This window comes from Hippoglossus hippoglossus, chromosome 20 (assembly GCF_009819705.1).
Source record: "Hippoglossus hippoglossus isolate fHipHip1 chromosome 20, fHipHip1.pri, whole genome shotgun sequence".
Taxonomy (NCBI): Eukaryota; Metazoa; Chordata; class Actinopteri; order Pleuronectiformes; family Pleuronectidae; genus Hippoglossus; species Hippoglossus hippoglossus.
Window position 1 is genome coordinate 11,849,617 of NC_047170.1, and position 24,302 is coordinate 11,873,918.

At 41.5% G+C, this 24,302-nt stretch overlaps 1 protein-coding gene across 2 annotated transcripts in view; it reads left to right on the forward strand.

Annotated features, from left to right (window-relative positions):
- The window catches only part of arfgef1 (ADP-ribosylation factor guanine nucleotide-exchange factor 1 (brefeldin A-inhibited)), a 49,529-nt gene that overhangs the window by 3,653 nt on the left and 21,574 nt on the right, over positions 1 to 24,302 (forward strand). Inside the window, exons 2-10 of one of the 2 annotated variants that reach the window (XM_034572270.1) lie at positions 13,439 to 13,469; positions 16,421 to 16,577; positions 16,781 to 16,927; positions 17,982 to 18,161; positions 18,565 to 18,618; positions 20,801 to 21,149; positions 21,748 to 21,870; positions 22,778 to 23,031; positions 23,377 to 23,510. In XM_034572270.1, coding sequence (XP_034428161.1) covers positions 13,439 to 13,469; positions 16,421 to 16,577; positions 16,781 to 16,927; positions 17,982 to 18,161; positions 18,565 to 18,618; positions 20,801 to 21,149; positions 21,748 to 21,870; positions 22,778 to 23,031; positions 23,377 to 23,510 — 1,429 coding nt within the window. The remainder of the gene's footprint in view (positions 1 to 13,438; positions 13,470 to 16,420; positions 16,578 to 16,780; positions 16,928 to 17,981; positions 18,162 to 18,564; positions 18,619 to 20,800; positions 21,150 to 21,747; positions 21,871 to 22,777; positions 23,032 to 23,376; positions 23,511 to 24,302) is intronic. The other variant, XM_034572271.1, reaches the window with a different exon arrangement.

Below are 24,302 nucleotides of genomic sequence, written 5' to 3' on the forward strand. Positions count from 1 at the left end.
ATTCCCACCTTTTACAGGCTGTATAAAAGGGGCTGATATATCGAAGGCCCACAGGCTGTATCTGCCCAGCGCAGGCTTTAATTCATTGTTATGATCCCAAAGTGCTAGCCCCATAAGATGCTGTCCTCGCGGATGGTCCACTTGTTTTCAAACCCAGCTGGTCCTCTCCGACGTGAACATTTCATATGGCTTCGCTGCTGCTGAGAAAGTCATAGTGTGAATGTAACAAGCTAAATCAGGGGACTCTGTACAAGCTAAAGAGGAGGGAGAACTTGTTTCCAAGCTCGGAGCCACTCGAGGGGTGGAGTCCCGCTGAGCATGTTTCTCATTATCTCTCCCCTCGTGGTGCCTGATCCTGGGGTCAGCTGCAGAGGTTACTGCAACCTTGAAACCTGTTGCAGCTGCAGTCTTGACGCCTCCTTTCAAAAATTCAAGGAAGGCATTTTTTTTGCCTGCAGGTGGATATTCTTCTTACATATTGGAGGCAGCAACTCTGTTTTTTTCCTTGTCATGGAACACTGATGATAAATTTGTTCAACACCTGTAGCTGTAGCTGAACTTCAGGGACCTGTATGTTGTAGTGTGGTGAGAGTAATGTATATACAGTATATAGTGTTATAATGACATTCTACTCAGACTCCCTGGACTTACTGAAAGTGACATATAGTTTTCACCCTGGTCTGAAAATCTAGATGCACAATATGATGATCTGGGTATTAACTATTGAACAGTTATGGGTAATGTGGACAAACTAATTATTTGTAAATGTTATTGTATTGTCTCTGTCAATATATGACCTTAAAATCACATATAAATAAATCTAAGTTTGTTGACACAGAGCTACATGGGCACTTCTTTAATTACATCTTCATTGCTACCTGATAAAATATATTACATAGTAGCATTGCCTTCCTGTTGTGGTCCAGTAACTCTTTAGAAAACAACCACTGGGCCCTTCAGCTCATTAGTTGCCTCATTTTCTTCATCAGGAACTTGTTTACTTCTGCTGGGTCCCACTGGGTAGGTAAGATACAGTTCGCTCGTCTGAGTCGATTCAGGTTTTATAAGGGGATACATGAGAGTAGGGTAAATTATGAATGTAATGCCAGAATTTTTTGCCAGATTTTTTCCTTCTTCTTCTTTTGAGCTAGAGTTATGTTGTCAATTGTTAGCTCGCTCTGAGGTATTGACAGTTTGAGTTGCTGTGGTGCATTCCTGATGGTCTGAGGGGCTTGACGTGCATTAAATCTGAATGCTTTGCAACAAGAGCTGGTTATGAGAGAGGAATTTACAATACACCAGGAGCAAGCAGCGACTGACTCTGGGCGTACAACAATTGTATGTTTGATTGTTGGCAAGAGTACACAAAAACAACAGTTTTCCATGAAACTTGGAGTAAGGATGCAGCATGGGTCAGGGAAGAACTCATTAGAATTAGGTGTGGATCCAGATTTTTTTTTTATTCACTTTCTTTAACATTGCGAAATAGGACTTTTATTAACATTTTCACTATTTTCCCAGGGAGTAATTCATGGATCTTGATGAAAAGAAATCTGGCATATTTAGGGAACTGATATCAATGAGTGTGTGAGATTTGGTGCAGCTTGTTTGAAATTAAGGGGACTGTAGCTCTACTGAGTGCCATTCCACTTCTAAAGTGTAAAGCAGTTGTTGTTGTCATACACCTTTTTTTTTAAATATATATATAAACTTTTATATATACTCTAGCTCCTAAACTTGTATCTAAATATTCTAATTTCAATAATAAACAGATGATTTGTCGTCTAGTTAAATTCAGAGAATTACAAAAAGAAATCTCAAAGATCTGTGTGAATCAGTAGTTTCATTAAATTAGGCTAAACTCGAGATGCAGATTCTTTCACCCACCATCTATTAAATTCTTATTCCCCTAACTTGAAGCACAAGCACAAACCATATTGTTTGACAGGTTTAACTACAGCTGCCACCTCCACGCATTTGTGGCATAACTGTAGCAAAAATATTCTCTCATCCAAGGTCAAAAGTACCTTGAGTAAAATCTGTTTACACAGACATGATCAACAAGCTGTTCTTTTGCACCAAACTCAAGGCCACTGGTTGCATGAGCCACCTTTTCATTTAGAGTTGACAAACCTGGCAGAGAAACTAACGGGACAAATGCACCTCTCATCGTGAACACATGCTGCTCCATGATAAGCGGCACCATAGCCACCACATGCTCACCCATGATAAGCACCAGGCTATAAATGGTCCCAGTTTTAATTAAGGTTTTTTACCACGACTCCCCAAACACCCATACAGCTCATCCAAAATATGAAGAGTACAGGAGATGAGCGCTGGCTGTACTTTTACTGAATAATGAAAGTCTTCCTGATTTGTGTACCTGTCAACTTTTTTTTTGCCACTATGCTTCATATTCCTGACAGAAATGTATCAGTCCACAAGATGAATTCTGATTTCCATTCAGCAGAGGCACTCCAGGTAGCCTGCTGATGAAAGTGGCAGCACTGCTGGAGATGAGAAAGCGTAAATGATGGAGGAGATGGCAGCTGCATTTTTATTGACTTTATTTGTCATGGTGCAGTAAATGTTAATGGCACTAAATGATTTACCCTAAGGTTGTTATACTGTCTGACTGCAAACTGATATCAGATATATGTGCATGTGTGCAAGTTCAAATTCCCTGATCCATACTTTGATCCAAAGCTGAACCACGAACAAAGGAAGTGAGATAACAACTCGTCAAGTAGACTTGTTTTGTGGCCGTATCAAAAACCTAAGGACAGAACCCAACCATTAGGATTTTGGGCGGCTTTAGCCAAGTATTTTGGATAAATTTCCCATACGATAATAACTGCCACTATATATATATATATATATATATTAATAACAATTTGTCAGTAATTCCTAAGCCCTTGTGTAAATTCATACATGATATTTAACCCAACTTTTTTTAAATAACCACAAATGAAAAAACATAAATACAATATATACAATGTATATATAATATATATATAGAACTTTAATACAAAAAAATGTGTTCCTATGTTAAACATAAATGTACATCTTTTCTGTATATATTTTCTGCTTATTGGCAAACAAGCTGCAAACGACGGTAAAGGTGATTACCGATATTCATGTCAATATTTTTTATAATCTTAAGTTTTAGCACTAGTTGTCTCATGCAGTCGGATGGAACAGGGCAAGAAGTCCTAGATTTTTAATATGTTAAAATTCACATTAATATGTTGAGATAAACTCTTTCGCAATCAACTCTACTGCTTCATTTCCCTGAAGTAAAGGGAGAGATGAGATAGGGTGAGGCCACGTGCCAGGTTTCTGTCTCCTTTGTCCCCTCCAGACGAAGTGCAGACGCTTAAGCTGCCTGTAACCCCAAAGGTTGACTGCTGTATAGATAATGAGCAGTGGATAGTCAACGTGGAAGCACCAGTGCTTGCTCTGAAAGCATAAATAATCCTTTTGTCTATATGAAGAAGATACTTCAGATGTTAGAAGAGCCTATTTTTTTTTACCCTTAAACTTTATTAATTTTCTTCTTTTTTATGGTTCTTTATATATTTTTGTGAACTGATACCTCCTTACATAATACATGATTGTTCTCCACTGATGCCTCCTGGTCCTGGGACAGGTGATTAATTAATTATACCGCAAACGGATCTCTCTCTCTCTCTCTCTCTCTCTCTCTCTCTCTCTCTCTCTCTCTCTCTCAATCTCAATCTCCATTCTCTCTATATTGTGTGATAACAATTGTGCTTCAGATGACTCAGCTGCTCTTGAAATAACACTATTTAATTCATTATTTAAACCAGCCTTCTCATGAAGGAAAAGCAACATCTTGTAGATTGGTTAGCAAACACGGCTAGCCTGCCTTCCACATCCTGTACACACATTTAACAGCAGGTTCTTCCAAATGTCAGGTGATAAATTGCTAATAGTACAAAAGGGTAAAAATGTCGTAGGCACTACAGGGCTATGATGTGCTCCAGTTCACCAGCTCTCCAATGTCACTGTGAAGGGAAATGCACCGCCAGAGGCTTGAAACTCAGAATCGGTTTCACAAATGTGATCCTGCTTTTAAAACATGGATTGTTGTATTTACCTTTGCCATTGAGGTCATGATTTCACCCCTGTCCGTTTGTTTGTTGTTTTGTTTTGAAGCAAGATTACACAAAAAAAACGACTGAACGAATTACAACAAAACTTAGTGAGAGGATCAGGGTCAGGAAAGAACACATTGCAATTTGTTGCGGATCAATAGCTCAGCGGCATTCAGGAATTTCACCGTTTTCTCAGGGAAGAATCCATGGATCTTGATTTTCATTTCACTAAACTAAATAGAGATGGAATTTCTGTTTGTCTGAAAGAAAAGTGAAGAAGTGAGATGGCTGTGAAAACCTCATGTAGCCTCACATGGAGTTTTTACTTCATCGTGGCTTCCCGCTAAACATGCAGAGACCTAATCGTCAGCAGGTATGATGAGAAAGGTCACTGTGAATGAATTTAGGAGGATGCAGTTCTCAGTACACATATTTATCCTCCATTGATTTGCTATTAATCTCCAGCTTGTGCAGCACGGTGCTGCACAGTAATAATAACCCAATTTCAGAGGTCTGAAGGTACAATAGAGTCGGAGTGGAGAAGTGCTAAATCATGTATCCAGAGTGGAATTATTAAAGATGAATTCATTTAAATAACAAAGCCCACAGTGATGAAGGCCTAGGGGAGGCCATACGCTTTGTGACTTTTCCGGCCTTGGGAGTCAGACCAGTGATTATTAGGCTTATGCAAGTGTGAGTGAGTGAGGGGGCTGAACACACACACACACGCACGCGTAACGTACACATACAGGCATGCGCACACACATGAACGCACACACGATTAGGTAGCCCAGACAACCTCTGGCAGTGTTTCCTTCTTCCCCTCCAAATGTAATTACTGCTGTGCAACCTTTCCTTTCAGCCTGCACAATGGAAATGTCATGGGTCCGAATTTTCTCAGGCTCTCCGTGGTGGAGGCCCCTGTGTTTGTTAGGAGGTGGAGGTGGACACCTACGCACTGATTCATCCATAGATTAGCCTATTTTAGCAGTGTGACGCTACAATGATTATATTATTATGCCTGTTGTTGACATATTTTTATTGAAAGATACTCTCACAATGCTGTTTCATGCTCAATGAATCCACCAGAGATGCTACACTATAATGTTGTCAGTCTAGATAATGGAGTCAATCTTTGACTCTGTAAGGAGATCAAACTTAGATCATCACAAAGTCAACATTTATGTCAATCGGAGTCCTGAGGCTCTTTCTTGTGTGTCCTCAGTTTATTTCTCTCATCCTCTCCTGCTAAAGTCATGCCGTCAGTGGTCCACATCTGGAGACCCACAGTCACTGGAACCACAAGCAATCTGGCGCTGGATTGAATTTTAGCTGATCGCTGCGTACAGATTGCTTCGTGCCATCCGCTGGTTTCATGCCAGATGCAGATGGGCTCTAGAGGCTCTTTGAAATGGAAATGGCAATGGCACTGCAGGATGGGGGGGTTTACCCTTTCTCTCAGTCTCCAGTTCCTTGCTCAGGTGATGACTCAGACTGAGTCAGAGACTGACCTCTAACCTCTTGTGTGTGTGTTTTTGTGTGTCTTTGTAGAGATTGCTGGAAACACAATAGAAAGGAGTGTTATTTAGGATGCATTGAAATATCTAAACCCTTCGTTCCCTCTCTCCTTCCATTCGTCCATCCTTCTGTGCTGCACGGTTTTAATATATAAAAACTAACTGGTCCCATTACAGTGTTATAATCACACCTTACCAGCATTCTGTCAGGGTGCAAAATGTACACACCAACTGGTTGAGAGACAGGTTTATGCAGCTGATTTGTTTTTGGAAACCAGCCTCGTCGTCTTTGTCCCCACTTTCTCTCACATTCTCCCTTTTCCCTCCTCACTCTTTGTCTGAACTCGCTGTCACTTCTCAGCGATGCTGTTTTCTTGCTGCTAGTCCTGTGACGTACTGTCTCCAGAGAGCCGTGTGTTTATCTCTCTCCCTCTCGCCGGCAGAGCAGCCGTGTGCGAGCTCTGCTGTGTCTTAATTGATGAAATGTAAGAGCTCTCACGAGAAATTGGGTGTGTTTGCATGTGTTAGAAACGAGTGCGCACGCGTTTGATTGTGATTCGATGTGTGAACATCTTGCTGGCAGAATGTCTCCTTATTGAATTAGTGTTGATCCAATGGCTTTAGTCAGCAAGAATATTTGGTCCAGGTGGGTGCAGCATCCTAGGCTTGTCATAGCATGGCTCTACCTGCAGCTCACACTGTTGCAGTTTACACTAAATGATGATGGCAATCACAGGAGCCTACTGGAGTCAGTGGATCAGATTCAGGACAGCTCTTTGTTTGGCATTAAGCAACAACTCTATTTTTCCTTCTAACCTTTAAATTGATATGCAAATAAGTGTTGATCACTTTTTGTATAGTAGTCATTATTATTATTTTCAACCTCTTCCTGAAACATATACACTCCTTGTTTTATACACAACAGGTGTTAAAGGTGCTACAATGCCACTATAATCCCCAGCAGACTTTCTAATTGGCTAGGAGTGTGTTTTTCCTTACCATCATACATTGTTTATCCCGGAGTTTGAAGCACAGACAGGCAAAGCCATGGGTAAAGCAAATATATGACGCAATTAAAAGGTGACATTGAACATTGCTGGAAACATTTTGGATAATGTAAGGACACAAGGCAACAAAATAAATAAACATAATTCCAGTTGCTTTTTGACATTTTAATGAATTGTTACTTTTTACATCTTATAAAAACAATAAAGACATCTGTGATGCAGCCTACATTTTCTTAAGGGCATCGGGCAGTTAAGTGTATCTTACCAAATTAGATTGTGGCAGAGCACTTGTGTCAAAGTTAAACCTTCTCCCTACAAGTGTATAGTGGTCGCAAATTTAAGATATTCATGTTATAAACAACATCAGGACAGTTCAAACTCACTACGAGTCAGAAGATATAAGATGATAAACTGTATCATTCCAGTGTTTAGGTTACAATGGTCGCAAATCTCACTTTGTGCACATTACTTTGCTTAATGCACTGCTGTGTGACACACATGTACATGAACCCAGACACGCCCAGGGAGGGGAGCGGGCCTGCGATTCCAGTGTTCATGATTCTGGCGAGCTGAGGTCCCTGTGGCGAACACTCCCATTAGGGTGTTATATGCAGCTGCCAGTTGAGGAATGCTTTGTCACGTCATTTGGGCATGGTGGCATCCAGGAGGAAGACGCAGGCACAAGTTAAGCCTGCAAGCAGTGAGAGACGGGGGGGAAGGCTGTTTTGTTGATCTGAGTTACTCTGAAAGCCTCTCAGCTTGTAGGTGTTAATGGATGTTGTATTTTCTAAAATGAATCATCATGTGTTGTAGCTGAACTCAAATAGCTCACATAGTAAAGTCTAAGTCTCTATAGTGTTTATTTATTTAGCGAAAACTTTAATGAATATGCATGCACATCTTTTAGCAACACTATTTACATTCATCCAGATACACAAACACATGTTTGAGCCATTAGAGTGTAAACTGCAATTCTTCAGGGATTTTGGTAGTAGCTGCTCTCCTGTGGTCAGACTAGTAAAAGGGATTGTGTGTGTGTGTGTGTGTGTGTGTGTGTGTGTGTGTGTGTGTGTGTGTGTGTGTGTGTGTGTGTGTGTGTGTGTGTGTGTGTGTGTGTGTGTGTGTGTGTGTGTGTGTGTGTGTGTGTGTGTGTGTGTGTGTGACGCTGCTACAAACTTGCTTCTATCCTTATTCCTTTGGATCAGGGTTCCCAAATATGACCCTTCACTGATTCATCAGCCTCAGTCTTTTACAGCTGCATATTTGCATGCTAACAGGCTCACTACGCCATTGTACGGCCGATGTTTAAGCCATGATCAGATTTGCTGTAGCTCAGTGTAAGTGTGATTGAAGGGATCCCTGATAAGCCCCTTTGACACAGGTTTTATATGAAGCACCGCCAAAACCTGTCTCTGCTCGTTGTCAAGTTCACTGATTGAGTGAGATGTCGCTGTCTCTCTGTCTAGATCAGGCTGTTTATCCCACCATCACACTCAGACACTGTCATCTGAAGCTGTGAAGTTGTGATGCCTTTTCATCTCAGAATCATAGCTTCCTATCTCCTAGGAGTCTGTGTAGAACACGCATAGCGTACAGTCTGACACACACGTGTACCTGTGCTGTTGGTGTCCTATATCAGCCTTTGCTACACTGAGGCTCCAAGGCTATTGTGTTAACTTTAATAAGTCTGCAGCCAAGGCCGCTGGACAGGGATGTTTGTGCAGAGTTGTCTTCACTTGACGTTGATAGATGCAATAATAAATACGACTCTATGGAGGATTTGTTTCATGGTTAGCAGCGACTTACATAGTTGTCATGTTCTGTAGATTGTAGCTGTGGTTGTAGGGCTGGATGTTTTCTAAATTAGTTTATTTATTACCCTATGTAGAGGACAAAGGTTGTTAATATTGTAGGTGCTACAGTATCATATGCCACGGGGGGAAGTACCTGACTGGAAAGTGAGTGTGCGTCCGGCTGTATTCATGCATATCCATTTTGTGCTCTTGCTAGCTCACGGAAATCTTCCCCTCCCCTCCCTCGCCTTTATCCAGGCTCGGAGACCGCACTCACTCCAGAGCTGAGTGCAGAAATGATTAACCAGTTTGTGACTGACCCTCTCCACAGCTCAGAGGCAGCTTTAGGGGGCCCTTGGGTAGATGACAACCCCTGGGTGTATGGGATTCCATACAAACTGAAACCAGAGTAAAAGGCTCACACTTTAAGTATCTGGAGTGACTCTGGTCAGGACTGGAGGGGTTAGCTGGTCTTTGTGGACACTGCAGTTCAATCCAAGTACTCACAGCTCATCTGCAGAAATAGCTCTATACAATATTTCTACATGTGTTAGACCCAAATGCAGGCCTGAAATGTCTGTCTCCAATGGGGATTTGGCACCCGGACATTAATGCTCATTAACGTCTTACTGTCATCTAGTGTAAGGATCTGGGTCAAAGTCAGGGTAAGAGGAAAAAGTATCTTGATGATGAGGAGAACTGTTTGAGATTCAGGGCTTAGCAGGCTGCTCTCAAACATTATGTCGCTCTGTGTTGCGGTCTGGTCTGGGCTACAGCTCACACGAGAGCAGGATGGCTCCCTCTAATGTATCTGGTCAGGGAAATAGGTGTGTCATGTGTGCCACTTCCTCACTGGTGTTTAGTGAAGGCAGTATTAGAGTGTTTGAGAGTTTTTAAGAGCAGCATCCTGAGGGGCTGTAAATGCAGCTGTAATCCTGCTCTCATCTGCTGAAGCACCAACTCAGCAATAATGTATAGCGGAAATCAATCTTGTAGTTCAATACTAAGTTTTATTGAATATATAAAATAAAAAATGATATATATATATATATTTAAGATGGTGATTTATTCGCATTGCAATGCAAGGCATATCCCAGACAAGTCGTTGTTTCTAATACCTATGTTACACCAAAATTATCGGATATATGCTGGATTTTCTGTTGAATTTTTTTCTCTCGTTGAGTCATGTTTCACGTAATGAACGTGCTTGGAACTGTGAATCTGTCTTGCCGTCGTTGCATCTTGCATGATATGAAGAAGAAGAAATTACAGACAAAAGCCAGACCTTAGTGGGTATCAGTGGGTTTTTTCTGACTAGTGGGAAATGGGCTTTATATGATCAACTTTTAATTTTGCAGTGGTAAAGTATTTCAGCTTATTTGAAAATATGCTGTGTTTCACATTTTCAAACTGACACTAGTTGATTCTCCAAAACCCTTCAAAACCCTGGTCCTATTTTCATGTGGACTCGTTAGATTGAAAAGTGGTGGGCCATTTGGTTTCATCTGCATCACTGTCGTCCTGTGTGGAGGAGGCTTCACCCCCTCCACCGAGCTAACGCTGCTGCTGCTTCTGCTGTTCTCTTCTTTGATCAGACCCAGGCCCTGGGACAAATCAGGACACAGAACACGGCAACTTCAAGGTCGGCAGTGTTCAGTATGAGAGAGGAGGTGGAGGGACTCGGTTAATAAGTGACCAAAGACTGCCATTTCCTGGTTCATGGTAACATATACAGGAAGTAGAAAACAGTATGTTTCACAAAGTATTTAAAAAAAGCAAACTTGACAGTTGCTTGGATTACATGTACACATGCTACGTCAGAACTTGGCACTTTGACATTGTTTTTATTTCTTATAGTGTTTTATTTAACCATCTAGTGTTGCTCTATGGCAACAGTTACTTTATCTCAGTTTGACTGAAAGGCCGTTATAAAGAATCCATGTTTGGTTTTAAAAAGAACGTCCTTTACTTTAATAGAACAAATACACATGTCAACACATGTCAACACATGACCAGAAAATCCTGTTTGCATCTTGTTTTGTGAAACTGGAGACATCATGACCTGAGGGCCCCCAAAATTGACTAAGAATCAGGCAAAATATTTTCAAGAAAAAAATGAAAGACTTTCCGGGGTAAGGTAACATTTAATTTTCAGCATCAAAACCAGTAAAGATGTGTTGAGGTTTTTGTAAAATGTTAAAATTAATTTGTTGCCATATGGCAGCCAAATGCAAATATGGAAGTGACCTGTGTGCATTCAACCGATTGAAATGTAACTGACTTGCATAGCACAAGGCTATACTCTGAGACTATGTTTACAACTTTCAATCACATTTAAAGGGTCAAAAAAACATTGTTTTTATGTACTCTTTTTTAATTTAAGACATTTTGTGACCATATCATTATCTGGATTGTAAATTACTCCACGGGAAATCATGGTTTTAACTGACAAATATTCCCATATCCTATGTCAATTATACGTTGGGGCACTTTTGTGTACATTTCTAGTAAAACAGCCCACAAAGTTTTCTCAATATCCTATGCCTTGGAATTATTCAGGCAGCTATTTTTGGACACTTGACAGACTGTGATCAGCCATTTTTGATGAAGATATCAAATCTGAGTTGGTGAAAATGAGATGCATATTAATAAATAACAGTTAAGGTTTGTGTGTGTGTGTTTTTAAGCTCCACTCAGCTATCTGCGCCGGCTTTCTGGCGTGCGTGTGCGTGTGTGCGTGTGTGCGCGTGTGTGTGTGTGTGTGTGTGTGTGTGTGTGTGTGTGTGTGTGTGTGTGTGTGTGTGTGTGTGTGTGTGTGTGTGTGTGTGTGTGTGTGTGTGTGTGTGTGTGTGTGTGTGTGTGTGTGTGTGTGTGTGTGTGTGTGTGTGTTGAAACCGGCAGCCGACAGATCAGTCGCGAATCGGCAGCTTTAATCTGTGGCTCGTTTCAGTTTCAGTTCAGTCCCAGGAGAACCCAGCACTTATATATACAGCTACTCTTTCTAATCATCAACATCACCACCGCTCACCAATGCTACAGCTTCACTATTCAAATCCTAGCTTGATAATTCCTCACATAAGCCCCTTGACACACAAAGCTATTTACCTCATAGTTACTCACACAGTCCCCATGTCTCCCATCAAACTGTCTTCCTATGTGACGCTGCCCGTCCTCTTGTTTGACTTAACCTGACTTAACCTGATCACCCTCATAGAGCAGGACAGAGACACGCAGCCTAGTCATTCCCTGTAACATGCACTGCAGTGTGATATTACACTGATCTTCTTTTGGTTACAGCTCAGGGATATTGGGTTTTTGGTATTCCACCACAGACTTTAAAAGTTTGGACTATATTGCTGAATAACTTTCAAGAATCTTAAAGTTTGAAGGGAAAATACAAGGCACAAGCAGAGAGCAAAAGGATTATATGATTGATTGAATGATTTTCATTCAAGGAGGTTACGTTTACACCCCTGTCTGTGTGTTTATTGGTTGATTTGATTACCATGGATCTTGGTTGAGTGATGCATTATGGGTCCGGATGGAATCCATTACATTTTGGTGCGGAGCCCGATCACGGGGTGGATCCAGAAATTTTTTTCATTTTCCAGAACATTGCAAGATATGTTGTTTTTGGGGGGGGGGCATTTTCAGTGATTTACTAGGCATGTTTAGAGGACTGTTATTTCGAGTGTGTGAAACTTAGTGGAGATTGGTGGAGGTATGTGCTCTGCTCAAGTTTCATTCAAGTTAATTAGTTATATGTCAAGAAAAAATATGTGCTGGGTTCAGCTTCGTAAATTTGTTGTTGATTGTTTTTCTGTTTCATGTTGTTATATATCTAATACCTGTTGGTCAATTGTGACTGAATTTATTTAACAGATGTGTGACAGATGTATAAATTACCATTAGGCGGTTTTATATCAAAAAACAAACTTGGTTTCGCTTCTTATATGACTGTTTCCTTCGCGTCGCTCATCGGTCGTGCTATAAAACATGGTTCAAACCGGCCTTAATTTAATTCCACGGAGTGTTAAGTGCTAAATATTCTAGACAAGTGGATTTCTTTGAAAGGACTGTTCGCCTTCAAGCAATAAAATAATTGAGCTGTCATCGCATTAGTGGGGTTCTTCCCAAGCATCGCAGGCTGGAATTCTGTGAGGACTCCGCCGATTGCCACTGTGTTTTGAAAAGCTTCCTCACTGAAGGCTCCCTTTTAATGTCTGGTACCAATTGGCTTCTCGTTCGCTGCTCTATTTCCATCTCTCTTTCCCCCGCATCCCTCCTACTGTGGGTCTGTGTCTCTCTGTCTGTCTCTCTCTCTCTCTGTTTTTTCTTTCTGCTTTTCTGTGCCAGCGCTCAGCGAGTTCATACAACTGCTTTCATGCCAGGAGATCTGGGAAATAAACACAAATGTTGGCCTGTCTCACGGACGCTGTATCGAGTTAATAATGGCTACATTTTTTTGGGGACGGCGCGGCAGCTAAGGCGGTTTATTATGAGGGCCCTTTGGCACTTAACGGCAGGACATAAACAAAACCATCACTATGACAACACAAGGACATTCACGCAAAAAGAGAAAACGTGCCGAACTGTGAATGCATTTTTTAATCTTAATCAAGCACGTCTGAGAATTCACTCCATTCCAGCACGTTGAATACAAAAAATGTCCGATTATATGTGTGTTACATGAAGTGTTAGCACAGTACTGTATATGGTAGAATCTACAGGGAGGGACATTGGTGGCTGCATGCACACACAACTTTGGCGATTTCTTCCTGATCTGACGTGCATAAACATAACACATAAGTTGTGCGTTTTGGAGTTAAAAAATAAATAAAACCGCCCCTCATAAATAAATCCAATGCTGTGTGCTGCCAGGCCTGATATGTGCTCTGCTCCCCATGGAGTCATTAGCTGAGTAAAATACTGCAGGATTTACATTCCCCCACGGTTCATACTTGACTAATTTAACATCTTTTCCCTTTCTCTTTCTGTTTCAGAGGAAATCAAAGAAGAGTCAGAGAAATTAAGGTAAGCAGCTGATCAATTATTTAAACGTGATATGGGTAATTTCATGGGTTTGTCTCTGTTTTTGCACATTCAGGCTAAAATTCAAGGCCCAACTGCAGAATCTCTCCTTTGGTCAGACTAGTAAATGGGATTAGAACAGTGTGTGTGTACGCGTTCAAGCCTCTTGTGTGTTTTTGTTTGTGTCTCTCTGCTTGGTCTGTTCCAAACAGCCCCTTGTCTTCTCATTAATGGCTTTCTTCAGCAGCCCTTGCCAGATTCTGAACTTGTTTTTGTGTGCGTGTGTGTTTGCTGTAAGCTCTGGCCAAAAGGTGGTTGGCATGTGACCATGTGGGCTTTGGAATGAAACATGGCATGAGCGTCACCTCTCCTTTTCCCTAACCTTTCTTCCTCCTGCCGTTTCATTTCCCTTTTAACATTTTCATCCTTCACTGTTTCTCCTCTCACAGATTCCCTCCCCCATTTTCACCACCCACTGTTTCTCCTTGGCTTTTCCATTTTATCCAAATTAGCGTTACCAGTAACCAACTCCATATGAATTCTACCCTCAAGGTGAGGAGTTCTACATCAAAGGTAGATCAATGTAGACACTATGTTCACATACAACTCATACAGACGCTGCTGCTTTTGGATTCAACTCCAGTATTTTAGAATTTGTACTTATTTTCACCATATGTAGTCTCACAGTCCTCTGTAGAATACACTTTTTTATATCCATCACAATAGGCCTATGTGTAATTTTATATCACTACATAGATACATCTATATAAGTCTGTAAAATAAATTATGTTATTAGTTCACATTGTACAGTCGATAATATTGTTAATATGACTATTGAACCTCAGGGAAATAAATAAAATATATTATTTACATTATGAAGTGAATATGATGCCCAAAAAATTTACAATTATTTTTTAATTAGACAAAAATACTTAAGTAAACTTAACTCTAACGCCATTAGAGAAGTAAAAGGAACCTTTTTATTAACGTGTGAAGTTTTCTCAGTTGTTATCGAACTATAGCTGTTCGATTTTTCCTTTAATCTTAGCACTCTCAGGCCTCCGCCCCCATCTTGGCTCAAAATAAGCTACAGCCAGCAGACGGTTAGCTTAGCTCAGCACAAAAACTGGAAATCAGTCTGGTTCTGTCCAAAGCTGCCAACATCCACCTAGAAAAACACACTTAAAGCTCAGTATCTTCTTGATTTGATTTATGCACTCCAGGTGTTATCGATCTTCTCATCTTACCACGTGAAGAAAGCAAATAAGAGGATTTAAAAACTAAGAACTCTCCTTTCCATGACAACTAAGCAAACTGCAACTATACTCATGCAGACCATGAGATACAGTGCAGTCTAGAGCTTCAGACCAAGACAGTAAATGGACCTTGAGTGCAGACGGGGTTAAAGGTTAGAATTTTGTCATCTGCTGTTTCCATCGTGAAGGATGAATCATCAAGCTCAATATTCAAGATATGATAAGATGCATCAATATTACGATCACTAAATACCAGATAATATGTACTGATACGTGATATGTTATTGATTTACAGCTGTACAAATATGTCTTCCCTTCTATGTACAGTACATGCTGCAGCAGCGAGTCAAGGACGCAGGCCGTCTGTGTTGTTTGACTAAAACCGAGATAATGTCCACATTATGTTGAATAAGCAGTCTAAGTCTGACACTGGGCCGATTATGAGGCAGAGAGCAGATCAGCTGACGTTAAGCAGAGAGTCCAGGAATAAGCGAGAGACGAGCTCCCTGCAGACGCACTACACAATAACACAGAGATGCAGACTGGGTCAGAGAACACAGGAGCCGACGGAGTGGAGGCTCTCCGTGTAATCACAGCTCCTCTTTGAAGTCGAAAAAACGGTTTTGAAAATGGCGAGCGTACTGTTTAAAAGGTTCAGGGTTTTTTCTGAATCGCTATATTTATGCGCTGTGTTTGTATCTCGTCTCTTCTTGCCTCTCTAATTCATTTTGAATTCATGCCTGTTTCTTCTTTTGTTTTTCAGACGCCTCTTGTTGTAGTTTTTTTGGTCCCCCTTCCTCACTATGCTCTTCAGCTACCTCCCCTTCTTCTATCTATCTCGATTATTTCTTGTTCCTTCTGTTGAATCCTCTTTAATTCATCTCTTTGTACCCCACCCCTACCTTCCTTTTACGAGCCACTTCATCTCTCTTCTCTTCTTCTATTTGTCTCTGTGATCGTAACCTGCTATTCTCTGTGAGGTCGTCCCTCTAAAAAGAGCTGAAGTCATCCTTTTTCGTTGCCAAGGCATAAACAATGCAACCCTTCCCTCTCTTATCTGCCTCCCTCCCTTCTCCCTCCCTTCTCCCTCCCCTCCCTGCTCCTCTTTTTATTCTAGCGAGTGCTGTCTGGGTGTGGTGGTTATGCTCAGGGATAGACACATGCGACGGTCCATATTTTATTTCTCTTTCTCTTTCTCTGCTTTTAAATAACAAAAAATCTGAAAACAGCCGTATCATTTGATTTAAGGTTTAGCTGCTAGTCCGAGGACAGGAAATGCTTTGTCAGCGTGAACACATGGTAAAGTCTGAGCCTGGAGAAAAAAAACGGGATTACCACCCCTCCCTCAGAGAGATCAGGCACCATATTAAGCAGTCAGCCACTGTATTAAATTCAGTCGACTGTGATAAAGGTTTTGTTACTCTGCATTTTCCCTTGAGAAACAGGATGCAGGGCAAGACGACTATAGGTTTAACATCCTGTTTGAGCTGTGGATTTTTAGCGGTAACTTTTCCATGCACTGTTAACCGTGCCTGGACGTCAGGGGGCGTGTGACTGTGTCAGGCCGATTTTTGAACGCTGCCTTTTTTTTTCCCAGTGACTTCAGTTGACAGACTGGACCGTGTGATCCCAGCGTTTGTCTCACAGTCTCTTATCTCTCCCTCTTTTTTTTCTTCTTCTTGTACTGTTCTTCCCTAGTCCACCCAGCGGAGACGGCAAATCTGGTTCCAGCACTTTACCGCCAATCAAATCAAAGACCAACTTCATTGAAGCCGACAAGTACTTCTTGCCGTTTGAGCTGGCATGTCAGTCCAAATGTCCCCGCATCGTCATCACCTCGCTCGACTGTTTACAGGTCAGAGGCAGGACAAGTTGGCCTGCAGACCCCCATAATGTTTGCACTACTGTTTCTATGTGTCCACTGAATGTTGTGCTCCTTCATTTGCAATACCTTTAAAGATCTTTCCCAAAATTAAATGAAAATCATTTCGGTCGTTTTGTGTAAATAATGCGTTTCTGTCTGTGTGCCTGTGTGTTCTAAACATATCTGACTTGTAGAAGCTGATAGCGTACGGCCACTTGACGGGCAGTGCCCCGGACAACACGACCCCAGGCAAGAAGCTCATCGACAGGATCATCGAGACCATCTGCGCTTGTTTCCAAGGGCCGCAGACGGATGAGGGTATTCAGCTACAGATTATTAAGGTGTGGTACCCCCCCCGTGTCTTCTGCCACTTCCTAGTCATATCACACAGATACTTGATCAACATTAGATCAGCCATCACAGTTATTTCCCCAACTAAATGATTAAGTGTTAAGTCAAGATCGTTATTCTCATGTTGCTATTTTGTTCATTGTCCGCACCAAAGAACAAAATGTAGTTATTATTGTATGTAGAATGTAATCTGTATTTTAAGTGTTTGTGACCTTTCTAAAAGTCACTGACTAAAGTGTACCGTACAATCATACATATACATATCATTTTAAATATTATTTTGTGTGTTTTTTGGGGGGTCATTACTGCTGAAACCTGAGTTAGAAAATGTTGCCCCTAACAAAAAAAGCATTTGCGATTTTCGATGGCTGCCTGAATGATAGATTTTAGATTTTATTTTAGTCTTGAGTGGCTGTTTATCCTCAAAGCTTCTCTGCTGACCGTAGGCATTATTGGGCGGAAGCTTAAAAACCCCCTAGGCTGGAAAAGCCTCTTAGAACCATGAAGTATTTTTTCTACCAGTTTCATCATCACTGAGGCATGAATGGTAACACTGCTGTATTTTCAAGTTCCTATTTTGATCACATACTAAATCTGTTCTGTTAGATCTTTATCCTGTAATCGGTTAAGATGAATGAGTTACACTGTGGGGAAATGTCCTCACAGAAAAATATCTTTAAAAATATGCTCACTAAAGATATGATAGCATCACATGTCTCGTGTAATTTATTGTGTATCACATCATGTAGGATTTTTATAAATATTACCAGATCCTGAGCTGCAGAAATACTGAAACTGTGCAAACCAATCAGGACGCTCTTTAAGCACGACACAGTCATGTCAAATTTTTGGAATATTTATGAAGTAAAACACACGTGTGAAAGAGGCTGAAAGAGACATGCTGACATGAAGAGACATTTCTTTATCCTCTTGGCTCAGATGTAACAGTTGAAAACAGATGTGTACTCCTATATAATAAACCTGTATGTGTAACAGACGTAACATGTGATATTTATTCAGGTCTTACTTTTCACTTTCTTCCAGGCTCTGCTGACAGCAGTAACCTCTCAGCACATAGAAATCCACGAGGGCACTGTCCTGCAGGCCGTCCGCACATGTTACAACATCTACCTGGCCAGCAAGAACCTCATCAACCAGACCACGGCGAAGGCCACGCTCACGCAGATGCTCAACGTCATCTTCGCACGGATGGAGAATCAAGCAGTATGTCCGAGCCTCACGAAGATATTCAATTATAAGACAGAATACATAGAAATACACATGTCAGAGAGAGGGTGAAATTTTACACTGACAAAAGCAATATAAAGCCAGTTTAGTGATTTCAATCAAACTGCAAATCTTAAATCAAAAAAATTGTTGTTGCCCTTTGAAATTGATGCAACTAATTACCAAAAATTTGGATTCAGATTGGACTGCAATATAAGCTTTCTGCTTGATAAGGTTACTCAAATCACATATTCCTGGTTTAATTAAAGTCTACTGTTTGTGCAGGCGGACATATTAGGTGTTGCCTTCAAAAAAAGCTTGCTCTAATGTCATCTTTTTCTTTTTGAATGACACTTTTCCCCTCCTCACCTGCCTCCCTCCCTTCCTTTTGGACACATAGCTTACAAATCACAAGCTATCTTGGTCTCTGGCCTCCAGAAAGCGTGACCGCCAGGTAAAGCGAGCAGGACTGCCGTGACTTGCCTGATCAGAACTCTCAAACTCTTCTCTGTGCATCTGTGTTTGCGCATCTTAGCTTTTTTCCTCATTCATTCATGCACTCATCCGTTTCCTTCCTTTGCTCCTACACTGCACAGGAGCAGGTTTGCTGTGTATCTCTTCCACCATATGCTTGCCGTGGCTTTTGTTGACTTGCCTACAAATGATCTCCTGCACCCAATATACATTTTACATTTTTAGTTTATGATTACTCCCGGGTGTGGTAACTGTTTCATCACAGGTCAGCTTTACAATGAGTTTTTTGTTAGGCTTTGTTTCTCCAAAGGCATTTATTTAGTTCTTATAGAACAATGAGCGACTGGCGTCAGACACAGACAGAGAAATATAAAGAAGCAGCCAAGGCTAGAAATGGAGAGACAAGGCAGACGTTTGAGGCAGAGGCCTATTGTTGTGTTGTCACTGCCTGCACAGTGTTGGGCTACTGCACGGAGGAGATCCACTTTCTGTGTTTGTGTGTAAATGTATCCTCCGGACTGCAGCTCAGCGTGGTATGATCGCACGCACTCACACACACACAGGCACACATAGCCTTTGTCTCACTCACTCTCACACAGCCTTCACTATCCGACTGAGGTGGCATTTAAATAATGAGCTTAGTTTGTTTGCGCTGCCTCGCCTGTCCCCTCCAGTCAAGGTGCGTTTGTCTGGCCTTGTTACTGCTGCTCACAGTCAATACTAATTGTTGTTTCAGAGTGCTTCGTCATTCAATTAATCACTTACATTTAAATTTGACAGCAGCGGCACCATTAAATTAGAAGTGAATGGCTTCTCATTGGAGTAGTTGTGGTTTTAAAAACAAAACGTAATGGCTTTAATGAAAGGAGTTTGTGTATGAAGTAGATGTGAAAGGCTGTTCCTGGTTTGGCTTATAAAACAGATTGTTTGATTGTCCCTTGTTGCTAGAAAGGAGGATTAAAACACATCGCACACATCAGATCTCTGATTTATTCTGTAGGTTAGAGTCATTCATTTAAAAGCTAGTCTGCTCTTGATACTGGAGAAGGATCACCATCTTTTACCATTGTTTTGTAAATGTGTCACACTTTATATTTCTTACCGAACCCCACATCTCTTAAGTTGCTGTGCTTTTCTTCTTCGAGTCACTCAAGTCTGTATTTTTTCTTTATGCCCAACAAATCTACAAATGCACTTGGATTGAAAATGCACCATATTGGCTGAGAGAATCTCCACTGCTTGTAAATGTGTTTGCTCTCTTTCTTTAAAACATGTTTGTTTTGGTGTTTGCTCTGAATGTGCATCTGGACATATAAGCATTTAAAAGAGACTAGTTTTTTTCCTCTCAATTAACCTCGGCCACGACGCAATCTATTATCTTAAATAACACACTATTACTAACAACACATATTCGGGAGGTCACAACCATGACCAAGTGTCTTGTGACCCACTTCTAGCTCATGAGCTACCAAGCTAAAGCAATGCAACACTTTCCAGCTCTCCCTATAATAAGAGGCAGTGGTAAAACGTGTCAGTCATGCCACATCAGCCAGGTCACGGCTGTAGGAGCCATATTTCCACCTGAAATCCCTTCGGCTAAAATAGACCAGGTCCACACCAGCCAGCATGACTTTTTCTCCACAAAGTTTGTCTTATTGCTGTAGTTGTAGCATGGCCTACTTCTCACTGAGTGCATATTCATACACATTCCCATAAGGACACCCATCTGACTCTCCTGATGTTATAAAAAAAGATGACAAATGGTCCCTTAGCTGTGTTTTCCTCTCTGCTTTGACATCTGGAAGTGTTGTAGCTCTGCTGTGGGCTCACTGAGCCCTCAGGGAATCTAGACAGGTTGTACAAACTTGTAATTGCCGTTATGAGTTTGTTTATTTAGTCTTAACCTGTCTTTTTCCTCTGTGTGTGCGTATGTGTGTGTTCTATGTGGCTTTTCTCTATGGATGCTTTTCTTTTGTTTTTTGTGTGTACCGTCTGTGTGTTTTGTTTTTATTTTTCTGTCTATGTGTGTGTCTATGTGTGTGTGTGTGTGTGTGTGTGTGTGTGTGTGTGTGTGTGTGTGTGTGTGTGTGTGTGTGTGTGTGTGTGTGTTTGTGTTTGTGGCTGTGTGTGTTGCTCGTATGTGTCCCCAACACCTCCCACAGCTGCAGGAAGCGAAGCAGCTGGAGAGAGAGCGCCACCGGCAGCACTCCCCGGTCACCCAGCACACCGAGCCAGACTCCCCTCAGCTGCAGTCTCACACCCACCCACCGGGCAAGGGTTCGAGCCAGGAGGCCAACGGACCCGTCACCCCTCCGACTCCCAGCATCAACATCCCATCCACCCCGTCCACCCCTTCGACACCGGCCGCAGAGGGCAGCAGCAGGTCGGTGTCTGGGGAGCAGGAGGAGCAGGGGCCTGTGTATGAGAGCCCAGATCCAGAGAACGGCTCTGATTTCTGTGTGGCTGAAAATGATCAGACTGAGGCCGACCAAGCTACTGCAGCAGCACAGAGTAAGACACTTATTTTATCTTATTTTACTCTTCTTTTTGTTAAATTATCTTGAATTTTGATTAATACACAAGGGATTTATTTCACTGGCAGAAATGTTGTCCATCATTTTGCTGAACATGTGCCCATGCTGATTACACAGTCTCTACTTTTATTTCCAATTCATTCAGGGCCCACACACTCTTATAAAAAGCCAGAGATATTTAAGATCATTTATTCAAAGTATTGCATATCTGTGCCGTGTGTATTTCTCTATAGAAACATCTAGAGTTATAGTGATCAGCCTGAATATGCATAATAAAAGCTTCACTCTCCCGTTTTGTTCAGTTTCATTCAGAGAAAATATAACTGCCAGAACCGGCATTTACTATTATGAATGATTTGATAGCACATTCATCACTACAAAGGCTCATTCACTGTGAGAACTGGTGTAGAATAAGAAAAAATAGTCCAGTCATTCAGTGACGATGTAACTTTCTGCATGCTGGCCCAGAAACCTGCTCTGCCTGTAAAAGAATAGATCTGTAGTTAGACAAAATGTTAGATAAAAACGATGATGTGTGTTCATCCTGAAAGTGTGTGTGTGTGTGTGTCGTTCAGATGCAGCAGCCCAGCAGCATCCAGAGGCAGGCGAGGAGGAGGAGGAGTCGCCAAACTATGAAGAGAAAGCCCATGAAATAGTGCAGAGTATTCTGCAGGAGGTCGTCAATACTGTTGCAGGAGGTGAGACATGTTTTTATTTCCATGTAACCTGTAAATTGCTGTCTTATTTGTTTTTTTTAAAGACAGTGGGTAATTATGCCTTTATACCTTTACACACATTTGTCTGTTGGAAAAACTTTGATGCACAACTTACTCTTGCAGATTCAGGGATCCTCACTGTAGCTCAGATGAAGAAATAGTGTATAAATCTTGCTCCTGTTATTTACACAATACTGATTATACAAGCTGCCTGTTGCATGACAGATAAACTGTGTTTCCAGGCTGGCGCCCCTGTCTGGCAAACGACAAGCACCTCTCTTGGTACAAATTGTGTCTGAGAGGCAAAGATGAAAAAATCTCTCAACCCAGCCCTCTGTAAATAAATAACTGCTTATGTTACCGGGAAGCTACACTATAATTTTAGGTCAGGTCAAGCTTCTTGAATTTGCCTCAGATGCTGAAAAAAAGGCACAGCACTCTTTCTTTGTGTGCAAAAAATAAAAGAAAACGCAGCTTTTTCTCTAAGGCCGCAAAAAAAGCTTTATTAACTCACACAAAGAAATATTGCTTTGACGTCCCTTTTCAAACACACTCTTACCCTTGAGCATTAATTTGAAAAAGGGGCTTCAATGGTCGGGAGGAACATTGAGGAGAGATGCACTCTGGTATCCTCGCTTAACCTGAAAGTTCCCTTAGGTGCTGTCGAACGTGCTGTCTCCCAACGTGACTCTGTGTTTTTCTCTCTTTGTACTTGACCAGAACATTATGTTAAACTCCACAGTGAGATCTGAGGCGTTAATGTTGCCTTGTCAGAAATAATACATGAAATTGCTGGTGGAGGATGCTTCATGTTGTTAAATAATCCATTTATTGAGACTTGAGGAAATTGTGCTTGTCAATCAAACTTGTCCCCGCTCCGTCACCACAGGGCACTGTCTGGACCCTGCGAACCTCTGCTCTGACACAAAGGAATCTGGTGGCGAGGGTGAACCGGCGGAGTCGGAGCCGGAGCCGGCTGAAGCAGTGACAGAGGGCACCCAGAGCTCCCTGGATGACGAGGGCACCCTGGGTAGCGACAGTGAGCACGTTCACGCCAACGGCATCCCCGGCACGCCTATCTCAGCCAGTTTCACCCCCTCGCTGCCTGATGACAGACTGTCTGTCTCATCCAATGACACTCAGGTGAAGGACGGACCTCTTTTTTTTTTATGTCTCACTCCTGTCTATAAAACCATTTAATTCCTTCTTAAATATATTGCTGTAGAGGCTGAGAGTCAGCGGAAAATGAACTTAATTTAAGTGAACATAAATTTATGTGAACATATTTCCTGGAAAAAGTCTTATGTAATCACCCTTCTCCTCAGCTATATTCGAGCTCTGCAATTATGTTTGATTGCACTCCTCGGTGATTGAGGTTAAACAAATCTAATATATCGGTGAGCTTAGAATCACACTTTCATGTCGAGTAGGCTTCAGTGAAAGAGGTTGTTGCTAACAGCAGATATTCATACTTCTGTTGCTCTGCAGGAATCAGGAGCTGCACCGGGCCAGCCACCGGGTGCTAAATTCTCCCACATCCTCCAGAAAGACGCCTTCCTCGTCTTTCGCTCTCTCTGCAAGTTGTCGATGAAGCCGCTGTCAGATGGACCACCTGATCCCAAGTAAGAATAAATTCCATGCAGGGGCAGTTACACGTAGGTGGAAGTATAATTTACTTGGTCATATTCTATTACCTCCACCAAGGAGGTTATGTTTTCATTGCTGTATTGTGTGTTTGCAGGATTATGCAAAAACTACTGAACCGATTTTATGAACTCTCTTTAATATTGCGTGATAGGGCGTTAGTCTTGGCAGAAATATGCGCTCTATGAGTGCCCTTCTAGTAATAATACACTTTTAGACAATGAAGGATTAGTAGAAGTAGCCATGTGCCCAATAATGTCTGATGATAGTTAAAGTCTTAAACTGTGCAACTATTTAAACTAGTAATAGCTCGTAACTGCAGGAAAGAAGCCTGAAGTAAGTGTGATGTTTATGGATGTTGGAAAACTGTTGTCATGGACTATTTGGATTTTAGCTGAAGTTATTAGGTGGTGATTAGTCAACTGACAGACGGTTAGTAATTGAAGTAATTTTTTTGCAAAAAAGTTGAATATTTACTGGTTTTCTGAGAATAACAAAACATTTTTGGGTTTTGTTATGTCGGCCATTCTGGGAAAATGTAATGAAGATGTTTCAGTCTTTTAATATAATGAAGACCAATCAATTACTTTGGAAAGTAATAATGAGTAGTTGCTGTCTTTCAACAGTAGTGCATCCCTTCCTCTAAAGTCTCAACCAACCCTTAATTCAATTACATATGTTTATGCAGGAAACTATAGTGGACATAATTTGGGAAACTAACCTGGTCATTCACAGAATTTGTTGTAATTGAAGCTCATATTCTGCTCAGA